Raw genomic sequence first — 21,518 nt, 5'->3', positions numbered from 1 at the left:
CTTCTACCTGTTACATACATTTCCTGCCGGCACAAAGTTATAATACCCTTCTACCCTATTGGTAGCGGGTATAAAAAGCTGCTCTCCCCAAGCACAACAATTAATAACGTTATCAAAAAGCTGCGCACAAATTGAAATGGAAACCTTATAATAAAAGCATTGTTAAAAAGAGAAAAAGCAAAAAAAAAAAAGATTCTCAAAACGTGCCCGTTGCATTTTTCAATGAAACTTACGTTACAACGTCAAATGCAAATGTGGTTTTAAGATTTATTTAAGTCGACATTTCATTAGAATGCGATACCTGTCTACATTTATTTTTTGTTGTATTTTTTTTTCGCTAGTTTTGGGTCGCTCTATTCAGTGAATGCCAACAGTCATTTATCACTTTGATTCCTATGACATATTTTATAGATTAATATTCAATTAGCAAACCAATCTTTTGCCGAAGATTAATGGTGACACAAATGTTTGAGATGAACTAAAGAAAACGTAGTAACGAATTTAAAAGAACGAAAAAGTTTCAAAGTAACTTATGGAAAAACTATTTTTTAAAAGTAAACTTACTGTGTTCTTGAGAACAGTGCAACAAAAACAAAACTAAAAAAGTGCCTTTTGCATATTCTTATAGTTAATGACTTTTTTTGTTGAAGTAAACTTGCAAAAATTTAAATAATTAAATCATAAAAATGAACTTTGAACTTTAAAGTATCAAAGTTCTTCTCGCAATAATAATTAAAACAAATTCTTCTTTTTAATCAAGCAAATCCAAATTCAAACAAATTCAAGAATCAGTAAAGCACCCCGCAGAGTTTTACATTTTTTTGAATCCAAGCCAAGTTAGTTTTATGTCTAACTCAATCTTCATATGGATACAACGTCCGCAGTCCACAAAAGTCCCCAAAAGCGAGCTTTATGGCCTTTACAGTCTTACAGCATATGCGGTTATGACCCACGTGTCATAGGCCATTTGCGTTTGCCCTCAAACACGTAATCCGGCGAATACTTAAGCTGAATTTGTTATTTACTCGAAAACATATTTGAAGCACACGCCCATAAATAAGAGTCGCACATTGATTAGCGTATAAATATTCACACGCTGCTCAATCGACCAAGCTGAGCTCAGACCGCAAGTTCAGGGTCAGCTCTATATAGTATATTTATATACCATGTATAATAGAAATTTACATTTATACAAATGGTTTTTTCGGGTGGCTTGAAACGAGAACGACAACGAGAACAACAACGAGAATGAGAATGAGAACTCGCCGCAATTTGCAAACAAGTTTTTGGGCAACTCTTTTGTTGATTTTTCACTTACAAATTACAAGCGAAAATAGAGCTTAACAAATTTATTTGTAGCAAAAGCGAGAGAAGGGGAACTAAGTTTACCCAAGGGGAATTGAAGCTGTTGGCCGAAAGTTTTAGACTTAGTTTAAGTTTAAACCGTTTGCGGCTTAAGGCTTCGACAGGTTTAATTTAAACTTTCAATCTTTCTAGTTGAAATTTACATTAGTGCTCAGCTCATTTGTTGAATAAACAAACAATTTTGCGATAACAAATTGTAGGATTGACAGCCCAGAGGAAAAACATCATGAATACCTTATTTCCCTACGGAAATTATATATATATTATTTCTCTCTGTACAATAAAAATTTTACACGCTGCTTTTGCCCTTCTGAAGGGCAGACGAATAATGTTTGCACTTTGTTCCGCTTTGAAAACTGTTGCCATTTGCCTTTTGTGATATCCATAACGAGCTGTGAGTTGTCAATATTTGCCAGACCCATTTTTATTTTATATAATTTGCGTATGTTTATCATTCAAATCAGGTGAAATTTTGTTGCTTTCATCATCAGCGAATTGCGTAATTGTGGCTGCAAAATTGTGTTGAATTTATGAATTTAGTTCATCGAAAGAAAAAATAAATCATATTCATGCTCTATTTGAATTCCTGTGAGCTATTTTTGTTAGCATTTCCGTTGAGTTTTTCGGTGCAATTTGTTTATCCAATTGCTGCACAAACTTCCGCTGCATAAAATTGTCCATTTAAATTACATTCAAAATAAACTTGATCGATATATTAACTTAGATATTTTCCGCATTAGTTTTTTATGGGTTTTGCTTGTTTATTAATTGCACACAAATAAATGACGAATTTTAAATAATTTTATTCTGCATCCCACGCAGATTTGTTCTCAGAAATCAAATTTAACGGTTCTCTACAATGCGAAATAAATGGAGTTTAAATTAAGCTATACAAGAAAGCGAAATTTGGCTTCATCTAAAAAGATATCTTAATGCTCGATCGCGACCTAATCAAGACTGACCAATCAAGTTCATAAATTCTTCGCTCGTATAAATAAATGTTATTCTAATTAACCGGCAGATGGCAGCCAATTCAATGCATATTTATAAACATTAAACAAAACAAGCAGCTTCAGCACACAATTTATAAATTCGACAGCCACAAAGTGTATACCAAAAAAAAAACTTTTATATTAATAATGTAAACAAAAGGTGAACAAAAATTATGCAAAAAGCAACACAAATAATTTTCAACCCAGTGGGAGCTACTTTTCTACCTTTTTCTACCGCTAAAAAAAAACTCGTTTCGCTATTTGCTTATTTTCTTGACTTCTTTTTTTTTGCTTTGCTTTGCTTTGGCTGTTTACAGTTCAACGCTATTAAAAAAGTACCGCCTCGGGTTGAAAGAGGCGTGTGTTTTGATGGAGGCGAATGTGCCTTCAACTTGTTACGGTTTTTAAATTTTTCACGCATTTGGCTGAAGGCATAAAAAAAAACAAACCCCCCCAAAATATCTTGCTTGAAAATATTGCATAATGTGTAATTAAGTTCAAAAAACTAAAATCAACAACAAAACGTAAATGAAAAATGTATTTAAGACGCGGCTTGTATTTTTAATTGCAACAACGCGCTTGCAATATTTTGTGGGCGTTAAATAGTTGCAGCATGTTTCAAAAAAATACCCTCTACGTAGAGAGTAGTTTAATCAAAATGACAAACAGAATAATGTATTAGATATTTTAAATTATAAAAAGTTGGCCTTGGAGTGGACAATCAAAATTTGAACTTGCGATTAGATAGTCTATAAATTTAAAGCTGCTTCGTTATTATAATCAGTAATAAAAAGCATTTTAAGTGTTTTTTTTTTCTATGACTTTAAGAGACCTTGTAATAGAAGTTTTATCTGAGCTAAAATAAGCATATTTTTGATAGAAAAACCTTCACGTTTATGATTATATTTGGGTTACTTTGATTAGATAGAGCTCAAAGAATTTACTACTGAAATCTCAGATAACAGGTTTCCTAGAGTCGGATTCTTTCGCCTATATTACAGCGCATTTGTCCGTTGATCATTTCCAGTTCTTCTGCTTGGTTTTTTATACTGGCTTGTCTGTATTTTATCAACGCCGAGCGTGTTGACAGCTCTCGTGACACTTGTCAAAACAGCGCAACGAGTATTTGCCACCATGGCCTGTGCCTGTTGCCTCAATTTATTTACAGCTGGTGCTCTGCATATGACATGCAAACAGGGCACAAGACAACGCAAGAGGCACACACATCAGACACACACACACACACACACACACACACACATTCGAGTGTGTGTTGATAGATAACTTTATTAGCATTCAATAGCTTGTCATCAGCATCAACATGAAGCTTTCATTTTCAGCACCAGTGGCTTCAGTTTCAGCCTTAGCATTTTCAATTGAGTTCGAGAGTTTGATGATGATGGGCAACTTTTATTATTATTAATAACCCCAACGACATTTTATGGCTAGTTTATCTGGCCGTCACGATCATTAGCATTAAGGCAACAGCAAAAGGTCAAAGTCATAAAAACTACACAGAAAAGTTGAATGCAAAATGTATTTACTCATATTTATTATGTCTGTGTACACCTAGGAAAAACTTAGTGATATCAAGAAGATATTAAATAAGAAAAGTTTTCAGATAACACTTTGAAATCTGTAAAGCAGGCTTTACAAATAATATCGTAGTTCATATAAGCTAGTTATTCAATTACTCTATTAAGTTGCTCAATAGAATTGAAGCTTGAAATACTTCGCTAATTTCTTACAATTTACAAAATGAACAGCGACGATTCAGATATGGAAAATATGAGTAAGTTAAACAAAAGTGTTGAAAGATGTACTATAAATAATATTAAACATAGATGAAGTGGACGTGGCTGAATTACTTGAGGCATTTGGAACAATAGGATCTGAGCAAATAGTTGAATCTGACGAAGGTGAGTTTGAAATTGGAAATATAGTTAAAAGATACTTTGACTAGAGCACTTCATAGGAGCTGCTTCTACCGATGAACCAGAAACACTTCAGACTGAAATCCTCAAGGCACAAATTCAACAATTGCAATTTGCCGATCAGGTAATAAATAATGATCTTCCAACGATCGCTATAGCGACCCAAAGCAGTGTCGTCATTGTGGCTGCCAAGATGCAGGCGAATTGTTTAGTTGTAAGTGATTCCATTATGAGAATGGAAAATATCTCGAAGTACATTGCGATTGCATATGCCGGTTTAGCCGGTGACTTTCGGGAGTTAACCAAGTCGGCGGCCAAGTTGTATTACGACAATATAATGAAGCACAATGCAGAGATGAGGGGCAAACAAGTGGCAAACGATCTGAGAAAAACTATATTGAAAAATGCCCAGTTGCCCAAATTGCGACCCTTTGCCATTCAATTGCTCATTGGCAATTGGTCAAATGATCACGGACATCTCTATCAACTTGATTCTTATGGCACCTTGAAGTCGCCCAACTTTGCGTGCATTGGCCGTAATGCCAAGGAAGCCAATGGGTATCTGAAGAAAATGAACCTAAGCGAAACTAATACGGTTGAGTCGACCATTCTTTTTGGCATTCACGCCTTAAAGTTGGCTCTTGAAACGGAAGTGATTTGCCCATTTGAACTAGATGTTGGCATCATTGATTGTAATGGTTTTCGATATCTAAGTCAGGAGGTTATCTCTGAGAATTTATACACGTTGTTTACTCTCAAATATCCAGAAGTTGTGAAATAGTTTAACGCAATAACTCTACTTGTTGCTAGAATGAACAAATCCATAATAGTTACGTTTTTGAGAAATATAAAACATAATTCTAAAAATATTATTTTTGAATTTTCGGGATTTCAATTTGTAACCCCTCTACCCATAGGGTAGAATGGTATTATAACTTTGTCTCAGACATTAAAAGAGAAAATTTTGTTGCGATCGGATAAAAATCGAAGAAATTATTATATAAAATCTTTTGTATTTAAAAAAAATGGCCATTGAATCTTAGCTTATTTGGCATATAATCAGGTATATTTGGTACTATATGGTACTTTTTGAATGTAGTACTATATTAATATACCAAATACTGCTTTCGGTATATTAGGAATATATGCGGTATTTTTTTTTAATATAATTTTAGAATATGGTTTTATTGGGTATCTCATAGCCGAGCAAACTGAAGTGTAGCTTTCTTATTTGTTTTTTTTTTTTTATAATTACTAAAACTTAAAATTTTCTAGTTTGTAGTTATTTATAACTTCACTAAATTATACTTGCATTATCAACAATTGTCTTTAATTTAAAGCAGTAATTTTAGTTACTTTCTCTGATATAAATCTTTACTACGTTAAATTGGCATTTCTTTAAAAAATTCTTTCAGTCTAAGAACTTTTCAGTTCTCAAGCATTGTGCATTGTTTTGCCATAAAAGGAATCTGAAATTTTTGCAGTGTACAGCAACATTCTCTTATCTCTGTCTGACCATCACATAAGCGGCTTCTACTTTATGACCTGGCAAAAAGACAAACAAAAAGCATACTCGACTCGTATATAAAGTTTCACGGACTCGTGTTAATGAAGCGCTTACAATGCATAAATTTTCGACTTAGGATTTTGGTATTGAAAACTTTCGATTCAGTCTGAGTGTTAAAGATCGTTTTTCACAGGCAATTATTTCAGCTTAAAATCAATATTAGCATTAGCTAGCTTCTGGCATTTGGATTCTTCGACTGTACTCTACGTGTTTCCTAATTGTTGTTCTCTTTCTTGTTGTGACCTTGTTCAAAATTTATGGCATTTTTCATGCCCATGTATCTCCGTTTGTTTTCGTTAGTTTTTTCTGGCTCTTTTTTTTTTTTGTGTGTTTATCTACAACTACAACGTGCACGTTGGCTCCATGCTCCATGGGCTGATAACATGTGTTACAGGCCCACAAGCCACAGCGAGAGACCCAGGCCAAAGCCCACAAATAGCAATTAGTGTGTGCTGTGCCCCGTGCTTTGCTTTGCTTTGGTTTGCTTTTGGTCTGCTTTAGCCAGCACTTATATTTTCGTATCGAACTATGCTTTGAGTTATGTAAGTCGTTAATGGATTTCAATGATGTTTCTTTTTTTTTGTGGTGTGGTCAATCAGTTGTCCATTTATTAAATCGTTAAATTAAATGGAAGACACTTCGAACTGCGCATAAATTTGATGGAACTGTCGAAGCATATAATAATAACAAAGTTATCTACAATTTGTGTGTTTTAGTCTTGCATAGAACTTGACTCTCTGCTCGGAAGGTTATCTCGTGTCAAATGTGTATATTATCTCACTCGCTGAATCATTTGTTTTGTTTAGGCTGACTGCACTTGGTAGTGATCTCATGCCGTAAATTAAAATGAACTTCAAGCTAATCCAAGTATTTTAGAAACTATGAAACAACTCACATAAATGTTTTACTTAATTGCCCCATTAATAAATAAATAAATTAACAATTCTTCAGGCTTCATTCATTTCACCCAAATGTCGATAATATCTTTGACATGCTCACAGCAACTTTACGTAATACGCAAATCCGCAGAACTATGCGCTGAGTACCTACAACAAATCCAGCTACATAGTAAAGATACAGATACAAATACAGATACAGATAAAGCTACACACATTTCAGCGTACAACAACTCACTTGACTTGAGCTTGAGCTTGGGCGTTTTTCACACACTTCTCGTCACGAAAAAATACGAGAGAAAAAAAAGAGGCAAAAGATAGCGTTGCGCACACTTCAAGATACATTCACATCCATTCACAGTTCGTGAGCTAGCTACATAGCTGCAGCTTGTTTTTGTCGTTATTTTTGATTGTTGTTGTTGCCGGCATCTGAGTAAAATCTTCTCGCACTTACATACCAAATGTGACACACTCGCAACCAAACATCAACAATAATTTGTGATTTGTTGATGTTATTGCTGCAATTGGCGGCTGCTTTGCATTTGTTGTTGTTATTGTTGCCTTTGTGGTTTGCTAGGCACAAAAAATATTGTAAGCAACTATAGAATGCGGCTCGTGGCGCCCAATAAATTATCTAATGTTTACAGAGAAAACAATATGACGTATTTCATCATATTCAAATATCGAACAGAAATCATATTCTATCGGTTTGTATTACAAAAACTTAAAAAATGTATAAACACACTTCAAGCTTTATAAATTTACAATCATTGAATTATCTTGCGGTATAAATTACATTTATAGACGTAATCAATGCAAACTTGCTTTGTCTCAGCTATTTAAAGCAACAAACTAGATTTAAGTCATCAAATGCAACGCTCAATCGTAAAAAATAATGTGAACGTAAGCAAATGTTTTTATCTAATGAATTTGCATGACGTATACGACCTGTTATCGCTAAGATAGAGACGGAGACAGAGCGAAGCAAAACAGCTTAAGCGATTGGCTGATTATTTTAGCTATTTGATTTACAGCATTTATCATCGTGTTGTTTTCTTTATGCCATTTGCTATGTTGCAATTTCAAGCAGTAAAACAACTATTCTGGCTAAACGAAATAAAATGTATATAATAGCAAAAAAGAAAAAAAAAACGACGACCCTCGCAGTCGAATTAATTGAGCATTTTGTTTAGCTTTGTTTTCAGCAATTTTTAGCGTTGAGCTGCTCCCCAAAAAACAAGAAATGAAATAAAAATAAAATTCAAAGTTCAGTGGTATTAATTTTGCTAGCTTTGTTCTTGATATCCCCCCGTCTCCACTCTTTGCCTCAGTCTCGGCTTTCGGCGAGTTTCATATTAATTTGTATAATGCACATACGACCCTTGGGCCGGAACGGGAACGAGAGCATTTGTCAGTTCACATGACGAGACAAAAGTTGGCTCAACTCATGTGTGAGTCTCATTTTTAATGCCAAAAAATTGCTGTGAAATTAAGCTCAACGCACACAACAAAAACAACAACAGCAACAACAACAACCGCACCTTCCCCTAGCCAGGCCTAGGCGCCACTCCTACCCCTCCTCCCCCGCACTCCTTGCTTGTCTAGTTTAAATGCTAAGCGCCCCCTCGACAAATGATGTTTAATATACACGACACGGGTCCAATAAATTGCACAAGTTGCCTTGTTGTCTCTATTTGTTTGTCTCCCTCTATCTTTGTGTATGTCTGTCTCTCTTTGTCGCGTTTGTTTTACTCATAAATAGTTGACTTTTGGGACAATATTTTTTGTTTTGGGATTGTGGTTTGGGTTTGGTCTCCTCAATGTGCTTAATTTGTTGTGACATTCGCATATTTACAGGAAGAGAGCTCTGACATCACAGCTGGGATGCGTAAATAATGAACATTTGTGAAATTAGTGTTCGTTGCTTTATGGCAAACACTGTTGTACATGGCCCAGTTGGACTATTAAGACAGTTTTGGAGAGGAGTTGCGAAGATTTCTGCTGGCATTTACTTCATGTTATCAACAGAGATTGCAATTCCCAGCTCAATATTTTTATGTTTCTCAGTATTTCATCATCTAGTTATTGTTTCTAATTCCAAATAAACTCATCGCATAAACTCTCCAGCTAATTAGATTTCAATGCGCTAACAGCTAAACAATTTGTATGTTAATCATTTCAATCAATTATGTTGTTCGATCAGTTCTCTACCTGACCCTGAACTGAATTTAGTGAATGCACTGGCAAAACATTCTACTGCAAGTGACTTTATCGCTCGCAGGTGAACGATGGCTATTAACACTGAATTCGATAGCCTTATAAACGAAATGTGGAACACAAGAAATCAATCAAGACGCCGCTGCCATAGATAAGGAGCCAACGCGGCGTTTCATTCTTTTGATAAACTTGGCATCCAGCTGATAAGCAGATAAGATAACTCAGCTAGTTTCAAATATGCTAAAAAGATGCTACAACGAAATGCAAATATTAATTTGGGACCGTAGCGAAATGTCTTAAGATTGAAAGGAGAAAATTGACAATCAAGCATTTGAGAAGAATCTTAAAAAAAAAACACAGCGTGAAATTGTTGCGATTATTAAACAAGTAAGAAAGCTACAGTCGAGTGTACTCGACTGTGAGATACCCGCTACCCATTTTGAATAAAATAAATATAATTTGCGATATTTTCTCAAAATATACCGAATATACTGCAAAAATACTAAAAATATACCAAATGGTATGTTTGGTATATCGACATAGTACCGCATTCAAAATATACCATAGACGGCACAATATACCAGATTGTCAGCCAAAGCAACTAAGACCCCTAGTAAGTAGGCGTTTTTGCCCATACAAAAATATTTCTTTTATAACTTCGACAATTTTTATCTGATCGCAATCAAATTTTCAGAAATCATAACTACTATAGTAGTTATTATATATACCAAAATTCGGAACTCTAGCTTTAAAATTACGCTTGTTATTCGATTTTTTTGTTTTGCGGGGTCGGAAGTGGGCGTGGCAAAAATTTGAAACAAACTTGATCTGCGTGCAAACATAACAAATGTTGTCGAAAAAAAAAATTATAGCTCTATCTCTTATAGTCTCTGAGATCTAGGTGTTCATACGGACGGACGGACAGACACACAGACGGACAGACGGACAGACGGACAGACGGACATGGCTATATCGTCTCGGCTGTTGACGCTGATCAAGAATATATATACTTTATAGGGTCGGAGATGCCTCCTTCTACCTGTTACATACATTTCCTGCCGGCACAAAGTTATAATACCCTTCTACCCTATGGGTAGCGGGTATAAAAACAAAGATAAGGAAAAAATTTAAAATTACTTTTGACAAAGAATTTAAGCATTTCATGCGGGTCAAATATTAAACAGGAAAAACAGGGTAAAAGGTTTACTCAGTCGACTCTAGAGAAATTATTTTATGTTTCGTGTTAAAAACAGAAACATGATTAAAATTTCTAAATATATGAACTTGTGTCGGGAATCAAATCAATAGTGTTTTTATCACCGTTGTGTGAAACCATAAATATTCATTTTATAGATGAAGATTAATCCCTTGCTAGAATATCACTACCAATACCCTATAGATAATTCTAATTTAATATTCTGTTGGAAATTTATCACTATTTCTATGTTTAATAAAAACGACAAAATATTATAGGCAATCAGACAAGATTTTCAGATAATGCTGAATGTAATGTCTTTTAAATCGAATTCTATTTCAATTAGGTTTAAGTCTTTGGTAATTAGTACAACGGTTTGTGACTTACCGTTTAATTAGCACTGGCTGCAACCGCTTTGCTGCACTCGACGCTGTGGGCGATGTCGGAGACTTTGCGAGACGCGTAAAAACGCTGACGCCGGCGCCAACTGAGCCTTTATCCTGTGGCTGCCGTGTTGACGTCGACGCCGGCGTCGTGGTCGCCGATGACGGCGACTTTGAGCTGCTGTTGCTGTTGACGCTGCTGCGCTTGACATTTGAGGGCGTCACAGAGGGCGAGCGACGCACCGAGGGCGTGATGCGCGGACTGCCGCTGCTAGTGGGGCTATTAGAAGTGGTGGTGGCGTTGCCAGATGTGGCTGCCGTTGCACCGTTTGGCGGTCCGGCCATGTTGGCGGCACGCGTTGTGGACACTTTAGATTTCACATCACTGTAATTAGTTTTAATTGTTGACTTATTGCTGGCGATTTTATGCATAACGGCATCCCATTTATTGGGCGTATGCGATTTACGCGCGTTTTGTGTTTTTGCACTGCGCGGCGTTGTTGTTTTTGTTGCTTGAATTGGAGAAGCTTTGCCTGCTGCACTTGTTGTTGTAGTTACTGTTGTGGTTTTTATCTTTGTTGCTTTTGGCGACGCGGCGAGCGATGAGCTTGACGACAAGTTCTCAACGGTGCAGAGCGATGTTAACGACGAAGCGACGTGTTGTTGACGCGGCGACGCTGCGCGCTGTACTGAAAGCGCTGCCGACGATCGCTGCTCGCTGCCGGCGCAGCTGCTGCTGTTGCTGCTGAAAGCTTCGTCGCAAAAGCTTTTCGCGCTGCCGCCGTCGACGCTGCAGTACGAGGTGCGATTGGAGAGCGAAAGCGTCGCTGCCGATGATGAAGAGAGCGGACGCTGTTGTTGTAGAGTTGTGTTGTGGAGACTTTGTTGTTGCTGTTGATTGACCGATTGAGCTTGACCTTGAGCTTTGCGCATGGTTTGCGTGGAATCATCGGGTGACATATCGACATCGACATCCCCCACATCATCCACATCGACTTCCAGCTCTGGCAACCGCATTTCCTCATCACAGCGATTCTCCACATCGGTGAAAATACCCGAGGATTCCATGCATGAATCCTCCAGCTGCGGCACCGAGGCACTCGGCTGCATTCCCGCTGCCGGTCCATAGAGCTGACCATCAATGACTTGGGCGCGACGATCGCCACGCTGCAGCACATCATCCGCATCGGATTCGGTGAAGAAATCCGAGTCGGTCATCGGATCTTGGCGTCGCATTGGCGCCGCTGGCATTGGCGGAAAACTAGGCTGACGACTGACGCGTCCCAAGTGGGGGCCATTGCTGGGCGAATGATCGCAGGCGCCGCGGGAAGCGGGACGCGACATCTCTCCATCGCCCTGATAACCCGTATCGAGGCTGGTCACACTGGTTACGCTGGTAATGAAACTGTTGCTCAGCTGCTTGGCATTTGTGCTTGCTGCTGCTGTGGCTGCTGTTGTTGTCGTCACCGCCGCTGTGGCTTGCACAAGGGGTGCAATGGCTATGGCTGACACCAGCTGTGGCTCGATAGGATCCAGTGGCAACTCCTCGGGCGATGGCGTCTGCTCCATGCGCAGCTGTTGCTGCAGCTGCAAATGTTGTTGCTGCTGTTGAAGTTGCTGATGTTGGTGTTGCAGTTGCTGCTGATGATGCTGCTGCACTGCCGCCAATTGCAATTCCAACTGCTGATGACTCTGATTGTGTTGCGATGACGAGTCCAGGAACTCCTTCATTTGATCCGGCGTCAAGATGCCCAAGCTCTCATCTAGATCAAAGCTATGCTGCTTCTTAAACAATTGCTGCTGCAACTGTTGCAGCTGCTGTTGCGATGCTGAGAACGAACCGTCGACCAACTCAATAGAAGCGTCCAACGTGGACTCCTCCAACTCCAGACCAAAGCTGTAGCGTGTGCGTGGCGCATTCCTCATTGCACCGCAGTGCACCACACCCGCCAGTGCGCCATCGAGATGGGGCAACTCCCCGTCCGGTGTGCGTGTGGGCAACACAAGATCACTGCGGGCCGCTTTCAACAGTGGCGAGAGCAAATGCACCGGCACCGGCGTGTTCTGGAAACGTGCCCCAAGCGGCGTTGTTGTGGCCGATTGCGGTGTCAGGCAAACCAGCGATTTTTGTCCAATCGAACGACGTCCGTTTCCTCCTCCGCCAGCAGCTGTGGCAGCACTTGACAATCGAGGTGGCGACTGCTCCAGAAACTCTCGCGTCAAATTCAAGAGTTGTATGTGCCTCGCCGGCGATTGCAGTCCGCTAATGTCCAGCAAGCGTTCCGTATTGATGGTCGAATTGAGCGGCAGCTTCATGTTGGTTTTATCTGGCGCCAGCGCCGTCAAAGTGACATCCAAATCCGCCACCAACTCGTTGCTGGCCTGTTGCTCCTCCAGCTCCGACTGTGCGCTCAGCATGTCCAGTCCCGAGGGTATGGACATGTGCTCCAACAACGGCAACTGATCCATGCTCTTGGTCAGATCGAGACTCTGGGTGCTCAACTCAATTGTCTGGATGACAGGACGTGTGCGATCGCGGCCACAGCTGCTGCCCGCCAACACTTGAGTGGCATCATTGCCAGCTGTCATCCCGGTTAGAGTTCGATCATGCTCTTCCCCAGCTGACTGCAGAGTTCTAGTTCTATCTGGCTCCTCTACAGCTGCTTGGACTGTTCTAGTTCTATCACATTCCTCGCCAGCAGTTGCCATCACGGTCCTAGTTCTATTTGGTTCCTCGGTAGCTGTCATTACTGTCCTAGTTCTGTCATGTTCCTCGCCAGCTGATATCTGTGTTCTAGTTCGATCAACAACGGGACGTGTTCTATTCATGCCGCTCGTCTTGTTGCTCACACTCATTGTGCTGTCCATGTCCAAAGTGCGTCCAAATCCCACGCTCGAGAGTCTCGTGCTCTCCAGATTGATGCGCTGAGCAATCGGCGTCTGCTGCTCCTTCTCAGACGTCTCCTCATCGCATACAAAGGTCTCGGAACGCATCAGAGGCATTGGCGTGCTGCTCGTGAGCTGCAATTGCTGTTGCAACTGTTGCGACTGCTGCAGATGCTGCTGTTGTTGTTGCTGCTTTGCAGCTGGCAGCGGTGTTTGTGGCAAGGAGCTGGTCATGAGCTGTGAGGGAGTTGCACTTCCTGTGCCAATCTTCGCCTGGCCAAAGTACTTTTTCAGCACCGTTGTCGTGCGTTTGCTGATCAAACTGACGGCGTTATTTAGACGCTCCCCCGAAGCGCTCTTCTTGATGTTGGCGCCCAGATCGTGAAGCGGCGTCACCGTCGGATGATAAGAGCTGATAGGACGCCTCTTGCTGGCCGACGGCAAGGCGGGTGCATGAAAGATTTGTGTCGTGGACTTCAATGCGGTGGCTGTAGCTGTGGGCGGGCGAATGTGTGAGGTGGTTGAGGTGGTGGTGCCACCAAAGCTGCCCGGCGGTGGAATGCGCGACATGCCATCCAAGCGTGGAATTCGCGTCGTTGCTGGATCCTGTAAATGATACGAAAAATGCGAGAAAATTTTGTTATTCAAAAAGTGAAAATCGAGCTAAACGAGCGACACCCTCAATCGTTGAATGAATGCCGTAAACTGCCTCAACAGATTGCGGCAGCTGTCGTCTTGACCAAGTCAACTCTCTAACTCTCTCTCTCTCTCTCTGTTTTGTTCTTTCTCTCCCCCGGCAAGTGCGTAGTTAGTTTTTTCGGCGGTGGCGCCAACCAGTCTGTTGACCACCCTGCCGCACCCCGCTGACGTTGCAGCAACGCACGTGCTCAGACTTTTTGGCTGGCGCCACCCTGCAATGTAGTTCACTGGGGCGTTTCCACTTGGCACCAGTTCAACGTACTTTAAAACAGGGTAGCAATCGAACGTGCTAAGGGCAGGGGGTGGAGGCGTGTAACGCGGGGGTGAGGAGTAAAGACACCAGGGTTGCCATACGCTGATGTCATCAGGCTATGCAATTTGAGGACACAGCTATTTGTATAACCTGTAGTCCCAGTGCAATGGGGTATGTTGAAGGAATAGAAAACGAGGCATAAAAGGATTGACATACATTGAATGAATATGAATAATAATCATAAATTTAATAGTGATATTATAAGAAAAGCTAAGGTCTAAAAAATAGAGTAGAAAGGGATTAAAAATATGAATAAGAATAATCATAAATTTAATAGTAATATTCAGAGAGTTAAAACAGGAAAATAAATTAGAAAATAAAAATAACTATGAATATACTTAAGAGCATTATTCGCAGTGTAATATTCGGAGATAATACTCAGTTACTTAGAGTGACAAATGGTAATAAACAAAATAGAATATATACAAGAAAAAGGCAAGACGCCTTATAAAAAATAAGCATAAAAAGGAAAGGCAACTCAAAGCAAAACTTGGGAGTAAATACTCACTGCTAAAAAAAAAAATAAACAAATTATGTGAAAATTTAAAATAAAAAAAAGTTATTTCTATAGAGAATCTCCTTAGTTGGGCACCTTTATTCCACTTCATTGCCTTACTCTGGTTTCTTAGGGGTTGTTTTCTGCAAGCTTAACGAATAGTTAATTGCAGTCTAATATAATTAAATGCGGCTCCGTTTCGGGCTGTGTTAAATTCTTTATGAAATTCCACGTGTTCACGACTGGCTTTAATCATGTAATTATATTACAGCATTAGAGCTGCGACAGCGACAGAGAAAGAGCTAATTAAGCACGTGTGTGTGGCTGTGAGATTGTAATAGATAACTTATGTTTAAGAGGCCAGTAAATGGCGAAACTTTTTGGGGTAATGGATATACGTGGTAATCATGAAGTGACAGATCCCCAAGGAATACATTTTGCTAGAAAAGAAACAACGTTCAGCTGTCAAATGGTACACAAAACTTGCTTGACAATATAAGCAGATATCTATTATTATTTGTATTTCCAAGGTGAAGTTTTTCAACCCTAAACTTGAAAATTCTTTAATATAAACAATTATTTTAGATTAAACCAATTTTTTCTAATTCTTATAATTATATATTTATATTTAATTTAAATTAGTTTAACTTAGTTATTATGTTTCACATTTTATTCACAAAATGTATATTTTTCAGTCTTTTTCTCCCTAAATTTTCTAAGCAAGCCAAATAAGTTTCTTTTCGCAAATTTGAAAACAATTTGCCTAAGCACACAAAACTTTTAATATTATCGTTTAGCAAAGACAACAAAAGTTTCTGGCCACACATACTCATATATAAGTGAACTCAAAGTCAGTTGAAAAAGCCGCAAATACAAGTATTAAATGTAGTTCGATGCAGTTTACACACAGTCTTGGGGTTAATCGAAAAATGTAATTCTCGACACAGACGGGCCAAGTTAAGCAAGCGAGCATAAGGCCTCCTCCTGGTTGCTTCATTGAATTGAAAGCAACCTTGCCAAGCAAGGAACATTCTATTGGTAAATGTCCTTGAACTTTTTTCCGCGCCCGTTATATAGAAAATGTCGAAAGTTTTGCCAGGCAGCACCCGAGAACCCAAACCCAATGCACACACAACTCAATGATTGTTATCAACTAGAAAATGCACAAAGTTTGCCTGCATCACGCTGAGCAAAGCAAAGGAAAAGCACGGGAGGCGACCGAGGAGGAGAAAAGGCCACGAGAGGCGTTGCAAATTGTTCATTTCGCAGCCAGTTCGCATATGTGGCCCATAATTATTGCAATATGACACGCAGCGAGAGCAAGGAGAAAGAAGAGAACTGCAACTGCTGCTCCGAGGGTAAATGGCAGACGATAAGAGCTCAAGGGAATGCTGGTTATAATGAACATTGTTTATGGCTCAATATGGCGTGAAGGTTTATTAACGAGCATTCTACGATTGCAAAAGGACCGCCAGCCTATAAATAACTGATTAATCGAGGGACGCATTTTAAAACAGCTTGCAAACGTCAGAACTCAACTTGCAACTACTCATGAATTAATACAAATAATAATATGAATAATATTATTTTATATGTTTTTAAAATGAAAATAAATAAGTACGAAATTAGTAAAATAAAAATAAACACATGAATTTAGTATAATAAAAATTAATTAATATGAAATTAGTATAATAAAAATAAATAAATATGAAAAAGTTAAGTTCGTAATTTTATTTAAAGCATGCATTATTTGCCTCTGTTTTCAGCATACGTATTACACTTTTATTAAATATTTATAATTCAAATTACTTTACTGTATTATTAAATATTCTTAAATCTTTTTACAACACTTTTAATACTCCTTCCATAGTTTATGCCGTTTTTAAGCCAGCACACAGATCTCATACAATCTGTACAATCTGCTTCACAATATTTGTCTCCATTCAATATGACAATACTAAAATATTTGTATCACCGACAAACCGGCAATTGGCAAGGAGACAATAAAAAACAAGGAGACAGCATGAAAAAACGCAACACGCAACGAGCAAAACACAAATGTGGAAATATTGTCATAACGCAGGCGGAAAACAAAGTCAAACGAACACAGAATGAAAAAGAGAGCAAGAAGCAGAAGTAAAAGTGGTTGAATTTAATAAAGCAAAAAAAAAAATAAGAGATAATAACCAAAAAAGAAAAGTCTGATGTACAATGTATGTACAATCAGACAGCATATTTCACTTGGCTAAAAAGTACCCTGTAAATCTTATATCAAACATATTGAAAAGTATTCTTAGTCAGTTGGCTACATAATAGACGATAGATGGCGCCAATATTGTCAGTAATAGATTCGAAATTTATTATTAAAGACCTAGTTAAATTTATCAATTGGTGCAACCTCAAAGCTTTTCTCTGTTTCCCTCCATTACAGGGTATATAAATACTGCTATGTGGGTTAAGCGCAGGCTGTCTGTCCTTAGCCTGACAGCACAACGGATGTGGCGGTGGGGCTGGCGCATGAGGTGGGAGGCAGCAAGGAAAGCCAGCGAACGGAACTAAATAAAATTTATCGATTTATACACACAGCACATGCATATCGACAACTGTAAAGCGGGGGGCGGTCGCTTGGCATGGGTATTAATAACAGTTAACGCTAAAGAAGAGAAAAACCAAAGGGAGGCGGATCCAACTTGAGGACAGTTTCGGTTAGGATATTGCATAAATTCAAAGAGTTGCATGTGTAAGCGTATTTATACACTGCGCTTCGTTTATATAGCACATTTTACGTATTCAGTTGAAAATCCCGATATGCTTTTAAATTTCTTTATGACGACATTTTGAACACGACAATTTAGCTTCTTAGATAAAAGAGCTAAATATTCACCTCTCTTTGCGATTCTCAAATTGTTGACTTAGTAACAATAACTTTTCAATGGACTATTAAGCTATTATATTAGATCCAATAAATTCTTAACATTCTATGGTAATTTCCCGTATTGCGTTTTCCTATTTCAGTGAAACGCAGTGTATGTATGAATATGTTTCTGTGAATTAGTTCAGTCTATGCATGCATAATTTCGATAGGTAATCAATAACGATTGTCGGAGGTTTAACGCTGCAAGAAATTCATTTGAATTCGGAAAATTATGGAACATTTCAGACTCTATTTACCATAGTAGATATGATAGGCAATGTTTGTTGAGCTGACATTTGATATGCATATCAAATGCAAATCTTTGATTTCGACATGAATACCCGAAATGCTTCTACACAAAACAGCTAAATAGCCTAATCAATATGCAGATATTTGATATTTGCAAGCAAATGAATATGGAATGAGATCAACAATGCGTTGAATGATAACAATTGTTTTGCCCCGCCGACAATATTGAATTAACATTTGCCAAAAATAAATATATCAAGTTCTTGGTTGGTGTATTATTTTAAATCTATTTGAGTTATATTTTTATATATCTTTCGAAGTTCAACTTTTCAATTTTTACTCTTTTATAAATTGTTAGCATATAAGCTTCCTTCTAAGTCCGATTTAAATATTTAAAGATACTTCTTAGCACAACACCTAGCAAATTCCTTAAGCAACATAATTGCCACATATTTGTTAATTAGGTTAACATTTTCTAAGAAGCAATTGAAAAGTTAATTGGAGCAATTTGCTGAAGCACAAGCTCATTAAAATCTTACGCGAGTGCAATTTTAAATTACTAAGTACTCGCGCTCTCGTTCTGGCCTCCTTTGAAGACGCTAAAGGTCGCATTCCATATGCTATGGAGAGACTTTAAATATTTTATTTAAGCCCTAAGACATGTGAGTAGGTTGCTTAGCTTATCTATCTACACCCACAAGACTGACAGCCTGTCTATTTATTTCTGCTACTCACTGTCCTGTTCTCAGTTGAACAGCTCAATCAACTTAACCCGGCGAGTCGTCGTTTCGACTTGCCTCGTATATTTTACAACTGGACTAGCAACATTTTCACAAGCCATTAGCTCGTATCCATCAACGGAGGCATTCAGTAAGCGGCTTATCTTGGCAGCCATTGGGAAATGCGACGCCCCCGGAAAACTGGGCAACATTTTTGGGCTAAGAACCCAACTGCAAATGAAACAGAAAACTTAAAGCCAAACATTTGCATTGCGCAATGAAACTGACTTCAAATAATTCAAGATTACATATTCATGAAATGCAAACAGACTTTACAACTACGCTGCCAAACTTCAGTAATTTAATAAGAAGCTGAGATATGAAACTAACCAAGTTGAAAGATATTTTGGGGCTTTAAAGTTTATATTCCAAAGGGTTACAAACTATCACAGAATGATTTTTATGACAAAGTAACTTAAAAATCTTTGTAATTTAAAAGCATACTAAATAAAGTTATCTAATTTCAAAGTTGCTCTTTTAAGGAGTCAAATTGTGTCGTTATTATTTAATTTTTGTCTGCTTACAAAGCAAAACATGCTCCTTAACTTTATTACCGTCCCTAAAATGCAAATGCGGAAATAATTTGAATTGCTTGACAATTTTAAAGCATACTTTGCGGCGCACTTTGCCAATATGCGCAGCAATCTTTTATTATGCATGAAGAAACGTCTGGCAAAAATCATCAATAAATTGGAAAAGTCTGCGCAACGTTTTTAATATTGCACAAAATGCTTGAGAGTGTATGTGTTTTAAAATTCTCTTCAGCAGCGTATGTGTGACAGCATGTGTTTGAAATTATGAGAAAAGCACAACTCAGCACATAAATCATATGCTGTGTCCTTCATAAAGACAGTTTAAGGCAAAAACAAATGGTTTAGTTAAAAATAAGTATTTCTACAAGAAATTTTTAGATGTAACAACAAAAACATCCTTAAACTTTCATCTACTTAGTTGCTTACAGAGTAACGTCAAGTCAACCCAATATTCAGGCCATGTGGGAGTGAGAGAGTATGTTAAAAAATGCGCCTCGTTTTATATTTTTCTTATTTCTTTCATTCTCTTCTGAGAAAAGAGAGGCAATAATTTTGGACAAGTCCGCAGTCGTGTGTAAAATTAAATCATTTTTATGGCGACTAGACGGAGACTTGCGAATAAAAGAAAAACAGATGGAGGATAGACATGAGCAAGAGGAGAATGAGTCAAATTCGGACTGTCAGCGAGACAATTAATGTTGGAGAGTTAAGCTCAACATATTTTACACTCGATATTGTCCCCTTAGGCGCATCCCCGGCACATACTTGTAACTAAATTTATGTGCAACTCTTGGCCAGCCAGTTGCAGAGGCAGAGTCGTTAAGCAAAACACATGCTGTGAGATGGATGAGACGACGACAACGTTCAGCCATAGTTGCAAATCGGATACGAACTAGAACTGGATTTTAAAAGATATTTCTTCTTCTACTCATATCTCGCCTGCTGTTCGCAGAAAATGAGCACAGAAAATCGTTGCATACTTTTATGCGCAGATTAAAAAAGCCGACCACCCATGGCAAAATGGCTTTGCCAGCGGAAAAATGAGAGAAAAATCTAGTATAACCGCTACTGACTATAAGGCAAGCTATAACAGTAAATACCCTAAAATAAATTCCAATTCAAATTTAAATACTTCCCGTGTTAAATAATTGTAAAATTGGAAATGAACACGAATCGTTATAAATATCTTTTCAACTCCAGGCAGGAGATAATAAATTTAAGCTCAATACTTCAATCTCCTCACTGTAAACGCCCGCAGTCCATTAGCCAACTTTATTATACCCTTTTTCATAGTCATTTAATAGCTGCTGCAGGGTATATAAACAGCCACGCAATAAGCAAAGGTCATAACAAAAGGCAAACAAAAAATGTGGGAGGTGGAAGTATAAAAAAACATTTGCCATTTTAATTTGTATTGTGAACTGCGTGGGTATAAAGAAAGGGAAATGGAGGTGTTCAAAGTGAAAAGAACATTGTAAGAATAAAACCGCCTTTTTGATAAACGAGTTTCTTATGATTGCCCTAAGAATTTCCATTGTGTGTGTGCTAAGGTTTTATTTAATGTGCGTTTAGCTGGAAATTCAGCTGAAAATTAATGTGACGCAAACATTTGCGCAACACGTGTGGCAAGTGGGCTTAGAGCAGCTTAAGTTGTGCGATGTCTACTATATTTAGATGACGCTGTAATTAAGAAGAGATTTTGTCGCTGGTACGAATAAACGGATTACTGCACGAAAAAGCAAAAGAAAGAGTCTATTTAAAGTTATGCAAGTTGAATGAAGAACACATTTCGTTTAACTGTAATCTCTTGTTGGTAAAAGAATGCTACACATGTCTGATAAACAAGTAATAAAAAAAGTGTTGGAAAGAAAATTTGCCAAGCTGTCGCTAATGAGTTTCACAGCGTTTCGCAGCGTCACGTACGTTTTCTACATTTTCCAATTTTCTCTAAGCAATGTTTGGTATGTGAGACTCGTTTTTAGAATATGTAACGTAATTTATCATGCTCCAGAGAATCAAGACTCTGCCACAGAGTGGACATTTATCAAATGGGGCAGCAGCAGTGCAACAGGATAAAGAGTACGTGCCCCCAACCACACT

The 21,518-nt window shown here is 38.3% G+C and overlaps 2 protein-coding genes across 2 annotated transcripts in view; one reads left to right on the top strand and one right to left on the bottom strand.

Annotated features, from left to right (window-relative positions):
- LOC132783678 (trichohyalin) overlaps positions 1-21,518 on the bottom strand; it is a 104,439-nt gene that overhangs the window by 66,891 nt on the left and 16,030 nt on the right. The window contains exon 2 of the mRNA XM_060789002.1: positions 10,554-14,041. Within this exon, the coding sequence (XP_060644985.1) occupies positions 10,554-14,041 (3,488 nt within the window). The remainder of the gene's footprint in view (positions 1-10,553; positions 14,042-21,518) is intronic.
- LOC132783679 (proteasome subunit alpha type-2-like) lies at positions 4,003-5,096 on the top strand. The gene is made up of 3 exons (XM_060789008.1): positions 4,003-4,149; positions 4,202-4,276; positions 4,333-5,096. Exons 1-3 carry the CDS (start codon positions 4,116-4,118, stop codon positions 5,070-5,072), a joined length of 849 nt encoding a protein of 282 aa, XP_060644991.1. The 5' UTR covers positions 4,003-4,115; the 3' UTR covers positions 5,073-5,096.

This window comes from Drosophila nasuta, chromosome 2L (genome assembly GCF_023558535.2).
Source record: "Drosophila nasuta strain 15112-1781.00 chromosome 2L, ASM2355853v1, whole genome shotgun sequence".
NCBI lineage: Eukaryota > Metazoa > Arthropoda > Insecta > Diptera > Drosophilidae > Drosophila > Drosophila nasuta.
Note: the sequence above shows the minus strand (reverse complement) of the source record. Positions and strands in the feature narration are given on the sequence as shown.